Source organism: Orcinus orca, chromosome 4 (genome assembly GCF_937001465.1).
Source record: "Orcinus orca chromosome 4, mOrcOrc1.1, whole genome shotgun sequence".
NCBI classification, from domain to species: domain Eukaryota; kingdom Metazoa; phylum Chordata; class Mammalia; order Artiodactyla; family Delphinidae; genus Orcinus; species Orcinus orca.
This window is the reverse complement of record NC_064562.1, coordinates 31,709,417-31,722,330: the sequence shown is the minus strand read 5'-3', so window position 1 is coordinate 31,722,330 and position 12,914 is coordinate 31,709,417. Positions and strand designations below refer to the sequence as shown.

Below are 12,914 nucleotides of genomic sequence, written 5' to 3'. Positions count from 1 at the left end.
AGAGAGAAGGCAATTAAAAAAATAACCGTGTTTAGGGATTAAATATTGGCATTTGTATTAATAGTACTTTTTTGCAAAGGACATTATTTATGTAGACCCTTAGGGACCTTGAATTAACAATCGGCTATTCCCTGGATAGATGCTAGACAGATGATCTATTTACATTTTCCCTTTTGTTCTTTTGAATGTCTGGAAGACTGTCAGTTTGAAGGAGCCAGTTTATCAGTGCAAGGATAAGGAAAAGATAAGTCAGTACCATTCCATATGTTGGAAGTAGCTTCTGAATTTACATGTTTGATCACTTGTTGAAAATATTTTTATTGTTAAATTGATTAAAAACAAATTTGTCATAAATTTATGATTTTTTAAGCTGAGTTGAAAAAATGCTGAATGTATTTGGAAGTTACATTTTCTGTCTGGTAGGAATGAAGGTCAACCTGGTGTGAAATTACTGATATATTTATTTTTTATGTGATTTTTTTTTTCCTTAAAATAATTGCTAGTTGATTCACTTATCTTTGTTGGTAATGTATTTTCTTATGATTTGAAAAGATCACTTTATAAAAAATCCCTTTCTGCTCTAGTCTTTTTAAGGTTTGAAAATTGGCATTATTTCTAGGGTAGTGTCAAGAAAGCGTTTTTGTTACTGTTTCATGTAGAGCCACCAATGCTCCTTGACTTTTTCAAATTTTGATATATATATATTTCACCTCATTAAAATTAGTCTCAATTTGTACAGTAAAAGCTAATGTTGTTTTAAACTACTGTCTGAATTGAAGCCTCATACAAACATTTTCTTGCAATTTATTACTTCTATCTCTTTTTAAGTAGATGAGGCCTTATGTGTTCCTTTTCGTCAACTTCAGAAAAGCTCAAGAAAAAATACCAATTAGGCCTTTTATTTTTTATTTTTATTTTTATTTTTTGCGGTATGCGGGCCTCTCACTGTTGTGGCCTCTCCCAATGCGGAGCACAGGCTCCGGATGCGCAGGCCCAACGGCCATGGCTCACGGGTCCAGCCGCTCCGCGGCATGTGGAATCCTCCCGGACTGGGGCACGAACCCGTGTCCCTTGCATCGGCAGGCAGACTCTCAACCACTGCGCCACCAGGGAAGCCCTGTCAGATGATTTTGTATGCACTGGGAAATGAAACAATTTGTGTGACTTGCTTTATTGTGATATTCACTTTGTTGTGGTCTGGAACCAAACCCAACATATCTCCGAGGTATCCCTGTATTCAGACAGTATATTTATATTAATTATTCAACCGTTTTTCCTTTAGTTTATGTAATCTTGAGGTTTTACATTGGCAAAATAATGAATTCAAAGAGTTACGCAATTCCTCCTTTAGTCATTTACCAAATTTCAGATTTGATTCTGCTGCTGCGTTCTTGATTTTATCCACTGTGTTTTCTCACAATTAGATTTCAACTTCTGGCTGACTACAATTGCTAAGATGCCTTTGTAAAATGCATTAATTTGAGAGATGTTACCATGTAGAAAAATGTGCATCTTATCACGATGAAATAGGTTGTCTGGAAAAGAATTCTTACTTAGAGATTTATTAAATTCTGGTTCTTTTAAAATAAGCCCATGATTGCCATCTTTCTCTGCCCAACTTCATCTAAAGTCTGTGTCAATATTCTCCAGCCAAAGATCCCAGTAGTAAACCTTTGGTTGACTAAGTCAGTGAGGGAGAATGCACATAGTGAAACTTGGGGCATCTCAGGAATAGTGTGTTAGAAAAGATTTATTATAGGATTTGAGCTTGCATGTAAGTGCAAAGAACAGAGTCTGAAAGGATATATTCCAAATTGCTGATAGTGGCTGCCTTTGGGGAGGGACTGGGACTAGGAGGGTTTGTGCAAAACACTGCTGAATTTAAAAATATGGATGTATTCGTGCTTTGTGTAATTGAAAAATAACTAGAAAAAATGATGATTTTGGGGAGGGGTTAAGGAAGTGGGGCTTTCTTCTGTCAGAAAGCATGGGTAATTCTATGATTAAATATCCTAATAAATCTTACCTAGAATCGTGGAAGACTTGAATGAGGGTAAAGCTCTAATTTGTAAAGAAACAGCAATCTTTCATATTAAGATTTGGGATGTTTGACCATCTTTGTTATTTGGCTGGAGTTCATGTTTTTGTCTGTTGGGGCATGATTACAGAGTGGTATTGTTTTATGTTGATTCATCATGGTCATGGCATGGCTTTGTCTGATGTTGCTGTTTTATGAAATTGTTTATATTCAGGGAGAGAATAACAAGACCTAGCTCGGGGCTCTAAGCCAGCTCTTAACAACACCAGGGCCTAGTTGACATTACAGGGCCAGCTCCCAGATGTCAAAGAGGCTGCTTTTCTACCTTCTCATCTGTTTCTGCCATCTTTCTTTCTACATCCTAGGTGAACATTTCTTCTTCTATCTTTCTTTTATCTTTCTGTCCACACCACTTTGTCTCCTTGAGGTGTTTCCAGGCTACCCATGCCTGAAGTTTTAAGAATAGATCAAAAGAATCTGATCTCTGATAGTGCATCCTGATAGGTTCCAGAATCCTTTGAGGCCCTCTTCCCTCCTTGTCTATAAGCTTTGCATCTTTGTTTCATTTGCTTCAATATGTTTGCTGCCTTTCTTGGTCTACCTTTCTATAGAATTGTGATGGGATTTCAGTCTGCTCTAATACTAACTTGGTGCCCTTTTAGGACACTACTTTTAGAAAGAGAAACTTTACTTCTTGGATTGCAGCTGCAAGCAAGTTGTGCATACCTCCTTTGCCTATACTGTCCAGGTTGTTAGGCTATCATCTCAGTTGGATTCCAGTGACTCTTATGGTCCCTGTGTCAGAGAGGGGCATTTGACACTGTGTGTGTGTCCATTCTTTTCTTCCTTCTCCCTATTATTGTCCTTAGAAAGAAAATGGCTCTTCTGTTTCTTCAGGTCCTACTCCTGGCTTAAATTGAATGCTTTTCTATCCCATATATCCTGATTGTTAAATGGGAACTTTATTTTTCCCCTACTTTCTTGAGCTTTTTAGAACTCTTCAAGCCTCAGTAAATTATCCTCCAAATTAGTCTTCTAGACTTTTTCAATACTTCTCATACTGTGTGTTGTTTCTGTACCTATCCATTCTTTGACTCTGTCAGAGTTAAGTTCCTGGTAATTATTTTTCTCTTGCCAAGTAAAATTTATAAGCACAGTTATTTGTTGAAAACATAAAGGAGGTAGCTCTTGTATAGGGCAAGGTAGTTTGAACGTCTTGTGCTATAAGACGGTGAGTGGGCATTTAACAATACAGATATACAAGAGTAAGGACATCTGGGAGTGTTCATTGGAGAGTAAAATAAGATCACATGGTGAAAATTAATTTTACAAAGTAGTTTGAACAAAGATAGGGATATAAAATTGTAGGAACTAGAGAGGGAAGTATATACCAGGTGGGAAGATTGACCTACTAAAATATGGGGATGGAATGATTAAGGGAATCATTTCTGCAATTAACATAAATTGAGAACCTTGTATTGTGTCAGTTTGTCTAGGTGCTAGAGATCGATGGATGAAAAAGATGAGATCTCTGCTTTCAAAAAGATTAGTATACTAGGAAAAAGGACGTTTAAAAAACCAATTGAAATACAATGTGACAAATGCAAACAACAGGTTATTTACTAATTACAGTGAGGACGCACATGAGGGAGTGTGTTCTGCTTGTATCATTTAAGAAAGGTTTCTCAGGTGGTTATTGCATAATGTTTGCTGGACTAGACTCAGAAGCATTCAGGGTATAGCAGAAGTTATTTGGTGGCTGAATAAAGACAGTTTTCATGGTAATGAGGCATACCTATTTAAGCTAAATTTGGAATTAACCGTTTCTGTTTTTTTCTTCAATTAAAAAAGTTTCTAATTGTAAATCTCTGTTGCCACTTGATGTTCAATGGAAGGAATCATGACCCCACTTTAGTGAGTCAGAATTTACTTTTCTATTACGTTTTCAGCTGATGGGTGGAAGGACTGCTTGGTGTGATAATTGAACTGGTAACTGAGATTTTTATATTAAATGATTCAAGAAAAACCTTGTTAATTGGTAGATTTTAATATTATCCAAATTAATAGGCATTTAAAAATGCAGTATAGTATGTTTTTTGGTAACTTGCTATCAGGATATCTTTTTTGTTTGAATTCTTGTATCTAAAAACAGAAAATCCCCTAAATGGTTATTTTCTTTTATAGGTGGTAGATCATCTAATGCAAAATTACCTGCAGTTCCAACAGTTGGTTCAGTTCCACAAGACCAAGTTTCGAATATGAGGTATTCAAGCTACTAACTTGGATATTTGTGATTTATTCCTTTTGATGACTCTTAAAAATGTCTAGCTACAATTTTTAGAAAAATTTACTTTGTTTCTTTTTTAAAAAACATACATGACGTTTAGAGGCTTGGGAGTATTTTAGAAGTGCCTTCTTAAAGATTATGAGATGTAAAAGATTCCCGAGAAGTAGCTTTTTGTGATTAATAAATATGGAATGCATAACAAATATTTAATTTCACAGGTAGTTAGTAGCTTATGGCTTACGTTTCATATGATTGTAGATTGAACATTTGGAATTCATTGTTCATCTTCCCTAGAAATGCTGAAATAAGAAGTTTATATTGATACTGAATTATAGATAGATTTTTACTGTCAGTTATCTTGTTTAATTGGGTATATGCATTTCAAATTCTAATTTGGAAGGTTGTGAATATATTCCATTACTAGGGCCTTTGTGGCTAGAGTTCTTAATCTGCCTTATTACAATTGGGCAATGCATAACACTTTAAAAATAAACGTACTTGGGTGCTACAAGTGTAGGCTTGTAGTTGTGATATCATCCAGGGATAAGAGGATCCATGAGATAAGTAGAGAGAAATAGTTTTATGGATAGTACCTGGGAAGAGATGGTTATTGAGCACAGAAGTTTCCAGCAGCTTACCAGTTGATAGTTTCAGTAGCATCTCTTGTTGGTTGTATGAATAGAAAGTACTCTTTGTAGGAATAGTTAATAAGTAGTGGCTGTTTATATATATGTTTGGTTCATAAGTTAGAAACTGAATTTCCTGAAATGCAGAGGGCTTGTTTTTTTTTAAACTCATTAAATATATATATATGTATACCGCTGGATATGGATCCAACCAACCACAGATTGAAAATATTAAAACAAAATTTCCAGAAAGTTCCACAAAGCAAAAATTTGTCTCACACTGGCAACTGTTTTTTTTGATGTTTCTTGTTTTGTAGTTTTCTTTTTTTTAAATTAAAAAAAAATTTTATTGAAGTATAGTTGACTTACAATGTTGTATTAATTTCTGCTGTACAGCAAAGTGACCCAGCCATACATATATATATATATATATATATATATTCTTTTCCATTACAGTTTGTAGGACCTTGTCGTCCATCCATTCCACACACGATAGTTTGACATTGGCAACTATTTATATAGCATTTACATTGTATTTACATTGTATTAGATATTATAGGTAATTTAGATATGATTTAAAATATAGGTTATATGCAAATACTATGCCCTTTTACATAAGGGACCTGAGCATCCACAGATTTTGGTATCTGTAGGGAGTCTTGGAACCGTTCTACTGTGAAAACCGAGGGACAACTGTGTGTGTATATACGTATGGGTTTATGTGTGTATACATGTATATAAGAATATATGTACATATAGTCACAAAGAGATATATTGAGTAAATTGATATCATTATAAATGTGCCAGTATACTATGTGCAAGTGAGAAGTTTTTCAGCTTGCGTTAGAAAGAAATTGTTTATAGAGATAGATGTTAGTGAAAAAGAATATAGACTGATTCTTTCAGTTTATAAACATTATTGAGTTTGTAATTATTGAGTTCTCAGCTGCAGCTGAGAACTTAGAAGTGAAGGCATAGTTCTTGATCTGAAGGTGCTCATGGTTTAATGGTCAACAGAAAATTTGTTAAAAGATTGATAGTTTGTTTATGTTGTAATGGGGCTAAAATCAAGTGCTCTCTACTGGCCAGTTAAGCCTTCCAGTAAAAGCTGATGTTTGGAGTGGTTGTTAACCAGGTTGTTTGTGAGGGCTAGGGGTGGCAATATACAACAGAATAAAAAAGGATATTCCAGGCAGAAGGAATGGTGTGCATAGCAATAGTGAATCTTTAGGTAATTTTAAAATTTTCACATAATTTTACAGTTCTATGAAAACTCATTTTAAAAACTAGAAAACTGATAAATACTAATGAATAGTACAGGTAACTTAACATCTTTCTATTAGTATTACAGAGAGGCTCGAACATGCTTTGGAAAAGGCAGCTCCTCTTCTACGAGAGATATTTGTAGATTTTGCACCTTTTCTTTCTCGGACACTTTTGGGTAGCCATGGACAAGAACTGCTTATAGAAGGAACAAGTAAGTGATTCTTCTTTCTTCATATATACATTTAAATTACAGGGTTGAAAACTGAAATGAATAATAAGAGATGCATGGAGTTTTATTGTTTGTTTTCAGCCTTTGACAAGGCTTCTCAAAGAGTCTGTACATATCTTTTAAAGAATATGGCATGACTGCTATTCTAATCTGTTCAAGGTTTTTTATCAGTGATTTGCATGAGATTTGTGTGCATTAGATTTATACTGTGTGTTTTGGGGAACAATAAAAAAAGAAAAAAAAAGTATTGAATGAAAGAACTAAGAAATGTTTTAATACATTAAAATTAACTATGAGAATTGAGAATTGGAGAGACTGGTGTTATAGTAATAAGTGGGGTATTTACCTGAGATTTTACTTGAATTTAAGATCTATATAAACAATAGTGTATTGCTACATATTAGGAAAATGAGGAATGCATTATTTGTCTCTGTTAGTGGAATTCTATTTTACAAATAAGTAGAAAAAACAGTAGTATTTTACTCTATCTTGCTTATATCATACATAGATTACTGGATCTTTTCTAGGTAGGTTACTTTGAGATTGTGTCAAACTAGATAACATGCATAATAAGTAAGTTGCTGCATGGATTGGAAACCATGCTATTTATGGAATGGATGGAGGGGTATTGGGACTTTTTTTTTACACGAAGCACTTGTCGAATAGTTAAGTGTCTTCTAATATTAAAGAGGTTAACTCAATCAAGTGAAAGTAGACCTTGAATTTCCTCAGACAGCAGGAATCAGTTCAATAGAGATCAACTTTTCAAATGATTAGCTCTATTTAAGAGCTTAACAGACTGACTTCAAAATACAAATCTTCATTCCCATAGCTAGAATTTTTTTAAGGAGAAGCTAGAGGATTTTCATCAATGATAATGTCAAATTGATTTTTTTCATTCAAAAGTGTTTGGACTAGATGTTTGCTAAGTCTGGCTTGTCAAGGATGAGACACATATTCTCCTAAAGCTGAAAAATCATGGGAAAGCATAATTATCTGTATGCAAGTATCTTTAAATATCAACTTACAGCTTTAGTTATCATGACTTTTTGTTGGTTATCAGCTACTAGATGATCTCCTAAGGAATTTCTTAAAACTTGTGAAAAAAGCCCCTCTTTTTTTTTTTTTTTTTTTCCGGTACGCGGGCCTCTCACTGCTGTGGCCTCTCCCGTTGCGGAGCACAGGCTCCAGACACGCAGGCTCAGCGGCCATGGCTCACGGGCCCAGCCGCTCTGCGGCATGTGGGATCTTCCCGGACCGGGGCACGAGCCCGTGTCCCCTGCATCGGCAGGTGGACTTTCAATTACTGCGCCACCAGGGAAGCCCAAAGCCCCTCTTTTTATAGAAATAAGGATATAATGGTAATCAAAGTTATAAATAGGTTAATGTTCAAGATATCTGTATCTGAGTGTTAACTATGGGATATCAGCACTTTATTTGACCCTTAAAATATGTATCTATAAGAGTAATAATCATTAGCTAAAATAATAATTTCATTATCATCCCTGCTGTAAATTTATATGGAGTTGGTGATGATTGATATCATTTCCGTATAGTCAAAGAATAGCACTGAATTTATTTGAAAAAAAGTTCAGATTTTAGAAATACTGAACTAAGTTTGTGGTGGAAATTTATTTCATCTGCTGAAGGATATAATTGTTTAGCCAAGGACTATTTGACGTAATGAAGTAATAAAATTTGAAAGGAAGTGAATTGATACATTGAAGGACTTCACCCTAATTTATGTTTCACATATCAAACATTTATTCTTTTAAAACGGTGTGACAACTTATTAACTATATTTCATTTTGTAACAGTAAATTGAATGTATTAATTTTAGCCTTTCAGTATAGCAAGACATTTTGGCTACTTAGTTGATCTTTGAATTTTATAATAGACCCAGAAAAATAGTATCACCTTAGATACTCAGAAGTATTAACTTGCCAATTCTAGATCCTGGAACAAAATTTAATTTAGGATCAATTTCTTATTGGTAAATTCTGATAAAATGATAAAAAAGAGGATGATGCACTATTGCTCATCTATAAACTTGAGCAGTGACTACTCATTGGTCTGTGTTCATAAAAATAGCAAACAAATCTAAGAGTTTTATATAGCTTATGTATTTTAAGTTGTGAGGAATCCTTTGGGTGGTGGTTTTATGCATTGTAAAACAGGAAAGTTTTGAAGGGAGGTCATCCCAGCATAGTTCTGTTCAAAAAGCATTGGACTAAAAGGCAGGATACCTCAGCCCTTGTCAGTCACTAGCTGTGTGACCAGGTACTTGATAATTTATTACTTTTAAATTTTAAATGTGATTTTTATTAATAATTTTAAATGAACATTTAAAACATTTACAAAGTAGGAATTTTAATATCCATGAACTTATTTTTGGCAACTACCCAGACTATCTTTGTTTTGCCATAATTGTTATATCCACCTCCCTTTGTTTTGCTTTAGTGTTTCAATTAATCCCAGACATCACATTGTTTCACCCCTAAATAATTCATAATTCATATAAAAATATATTTTCTTACATAATCATAATTGCTGCTATTATACCTAATAATATTAATAATAATTCTGTAATACTCAGCCCATATTCATCTTTATTTAAAAGATTTTTTTATATTGATTTTCTTCCAATTAAGATCCAAAGTCAATTTTACTGAATTTGATATGTCCCTTAAGTCCATGTTAATGTCAAATAGTTTCCCCGTATTCTTCCTCTGTTTTCATGTTATTGACTCACTGAAGAAATGTGGTTGGTGGTTCTGTAGAATGTTATACATTTTGGCACTCTGGCTATTCTTGGTGATGTTATTTAACAGTTTCTCTATTTTGTGTATTTTCTGATGGCTTGAAGTTTAAAAGTTTAATTAGATGTAATACTTCATGTTACATCATGCCTAAAGTCACATATTTTCTGATTGGCTCAATTTTAGTGATATTAACCCCCTTTTTCAAGTAGTTATAACCCGTTGTAAGAATTGATGTTTTATTACTTTTATTTTTTAAAAGAAGTCTTCCAAAAACAAAGAGACGATTACTTTTTTTAAAAGTTTGTTTTATCTGACAATTACCTTAAGTGATTTCATTGGACACTTCTTATAAATCTAAGGTTCATTATGAGGTCTTTGTGATCTTAATTTTCCTATATCTTAAAACATTTTCCTAATTATCATTACTCATCAGTTATTTCTAGCTATACTAAGGACTAAAATAATAAGAAAACAAGAATACTGGAATTGCCCCTATAATCCTAGGAAAACAAATCATCACTCTTGGATCACCCTCAGTTTTCTTACTGCGTTGGCCAAAGTATTGCATTGTATTTTAAGAAGATATAAATTTGTTTTCTCAGGGGGATCAAAAACTGGTATTTGGGGAGGGCAAAAGTATCTTAGACATTACAGTGGTTTTTGACCTTCTGATGGACAACAGTACGTCTGTATAGTTTATCTTTAGCATTAAAATTTCATGGGGGCACAGTTAAGAAAAAATGGTCTGAGATGTTCCTTAGGCTCCTCAAAAAAGGTTGAGAAATATTGGTATAAAAGAAGTCTGTGGATACCGTCTTTGTGGTCTTATTTTTAGCTTTCACTGAATATAGTTAAGAATTCAGAATTTTTTTATTTTCTGCCCATAATAGTGAGGTGAAAAAAATTGATAGGAGAAGACATTTTATAATTACTAGACCAACTGTGGGTGAATTTGAAGAGACAGGGAGTAGTACTCATAATTTTTATCAAATCAGGACTTCATTAATGCACAGCATATTTCTGTGGACAAAAAAGGAAATTGGTTTTCTCAGCATCGTGTCATTCAGTAGGAGGAAGAACTTCATTCTACAAAATTTATACAATGTTTTGTGACAAGAACCTGGGACATCTCATTTTGCTAAGAAGGCGTGTGACAGTGTTCATCCATCGTTCATGATGACTGTGCACCACAATTTACTTGGTGCAGTTCTGAGTGAATAGATACTAAAGCAGGTATATGCCGAAGACAATTGGAAGGAAAATTTCATGTAGAAATGAAAAAATTCAGTTGATTAATCATTCTGAATGGTGTTTATAATCTAAAGAAGAAAATATTTTGGAATTCGAGAGAAAAGAAAATGGCTGTTCTCTCTACAACAAAATTTTGAATAATCCAACTTTTCCAAAGTATTGCATTTGATGATGTTAGTTCAAGAAGAAGGACCAGAATTAATGATAAAGTTGCACCTATTAGAATTTTATTTGAAATTTAGAAGCAGTATTTTTAAGATGAATATCATGTTTATAGATTCATGAGGAGCAGTTAATTATATCCAAATTATAGACAAATACTTTCAAAACCTGGAAAACAGGGAAAAATTTTTGAGTTTATTATGCTTAAATTCTTACTGAAACTTATAATAATGTTTACACCATCGCTTTATCTTTCTGTAAATTATTTAAGGTGACTTAAGATAAATAAATAAAACAACAAACAGGGTTCTTATGTTCCAGACAGTAAATGGTCATGACCATTTTTCATGGTACACTTGAGAATTTAGGTATCTCAGTGCATTCGGATGTTGATAGCTTAATATCTGGTAAGCCATTTAGTACTTCTGAGTTTAATAGTATGGAAAAACAGTGGTAATAGAGGTGGGATAAATAGTCTCTGGTGGAGAAATTGAAGTGGTCTTTGGTTGTGAAACACCAGAAGAGTATAAATCTCTTGGCTTTGGCATTTTCAGTTTGTCTTTTTTGAGGAGACTAAAATTCCATATTGTTGAAAAATCAATCAAAGGTAAAACCAAGAAAACTGAACCCAAGGGTCAGATTATGAGGCTAGTCAGATCCCTGAGCCTACAGTACCTTGTTCACTTTCTGCTAAGTGGGACAATAATAGGATTTGTGTGTGTAAAATGAAAATTGATGCTTCTGCAACAACTTACAACTTCACTCCAAGTGTTGTTTTAAGGCCTTCCTTTGGGTAATCCTTAGAGTCTGAATGTAGATCTGAAGACAGATTTACTGATTTATAAGTCATTTCTTGCTTTTTTGTCCATGCAACCAGTGTCACAAAACAATTTAGGTCATAGAGAGATGTGATTAAGTTGTGTAATCTGATATCAAGTCCCTTATTGGGATTATTTCCTGTTTATTTATTCCCAAGGTTATATATTTTTGTTTGCAGTATTGATGCCCTTTAGGTAGGAAGCTTAGTATTAGAGGTCTAATATAAGCTCTTTTTTTGTCTTCTGAAGCCCTTTCTCATTTAAAATCCTCCATCGCCCCCTACCCATGCTTTACAGATCTATAAAATCTCACTCTAAAAAACACATGAATCATTCTAATCAAACTATGAAATGTTATTTGACATCTTACTGTCCTTGAACACTCAACCCACTGATCAGTGGTTGTATCAACCTTCCTGTGGTTTTCTAATCTTTATTATTGAGAAATAAGACTGAAATAAGTAATTTTTTGAAAGTACGAGTATTGAACTATCCTACAATATGCTGTAGAGAGACAAAGGAACATCTAGAAATCTTTCTAACTTTGAACGGCCCAAGGCCCTTTTAATCATTATTGTTCATTATATGAGTGGATATAAAATTAGATCAGGGCCTAAATGCTTTGCCAGAAAAGGAAAGGTGGTAGGAATTCTGGTTCCTCTAGAATCAAGCAGTAAGGAATAATAGTTGTAGAAAAGACCTGAATTTACTTGCTGCAAGTAGTGGCTTTTGAAGTTGAAATATATGGAACTTCCTGTAGTTGGGTAACATTTTATGAAAAGTGACAGGTTTTCAGACCAACAAAGGCTACACCACCAATAAGAGATGGAGTATTGCTGTGCCCTTCCTTTCGGCCTTGGCATTAGCCTGAGGAGGTATGGTCATCTTAGCTCTATAGAAACAACAATTTAGTCTAGTTAATGGCCTGTTTGCTTAATGCAACATGTAGATGTTCTGTAGCTAATTTTCATGCCAGTGCTGACACTGTTACCATCATTTCTACGTTACACATTTTTTCAGACATGGAGAAAAATGGTTTTGACTTTTCTAGAAAGTGAAGGGGATGAACAACCTGTTTAACTTGAATACTATTTGTAAGGCTACAGAATGCCAACATGTGGCATCAGCAGGTATGAGGCATCATGACTAAAAGAGGGAAAGACAAAGAACTACAAAGCAAGAAGATTAAAGAAAGGGAATAGGATGGGATAGGATGCCCACAAGAACTTTAATGTGGAGAAAGAAATAAGGTAATTCTGTGGGGTGTGTGAGGGCCATGAGGAATTATTTTAGTTGTTATACTTAGTTTACTTTGAACTTAAACTTACGTTTGCTTAGAAAAATATAATAATAAAAAATTTTAATTTTTCTACTTATTACTAGTGTAATTTAGTAATTTAGTGCTTTTAATTATTGGCATTGCTTTTTTAAGATACTGGTTATAAAATTTCTTTGAATGTTCTTTAAAGTAGTTA

At 33.8% G+C, this 12,914-nt stretch overlaps 1 protein-coding gene across 3 annotated transcripts in view; it reads left to right on the top strand.

Moving 5' to 3' along the window:
* Positions 1-12,914, top strand: part of LRBA (LPS responsive beige-like anchor protein) — a 728,899-nt gene that overhangs the window by 197,508 nt on the left and 518,477 nt on the right. For all 3 annotated transcript variants that reach the window (XM_033402948.2, XM_033402953.2, XM_012535502.3), the window contains exons 32-33: positions 4,223-4,301; positions 6,295-6,428. In XM_033402948.2, the coding sequence (XP_033258839.1) occupies positions 4,223-4,301; positions 6,295-6,428 (213 nt within the window). The remainder of the gene's footprint in view (positions 1-4,222; positions 4,302-6,294; positions 6,429-12,914) is intronic.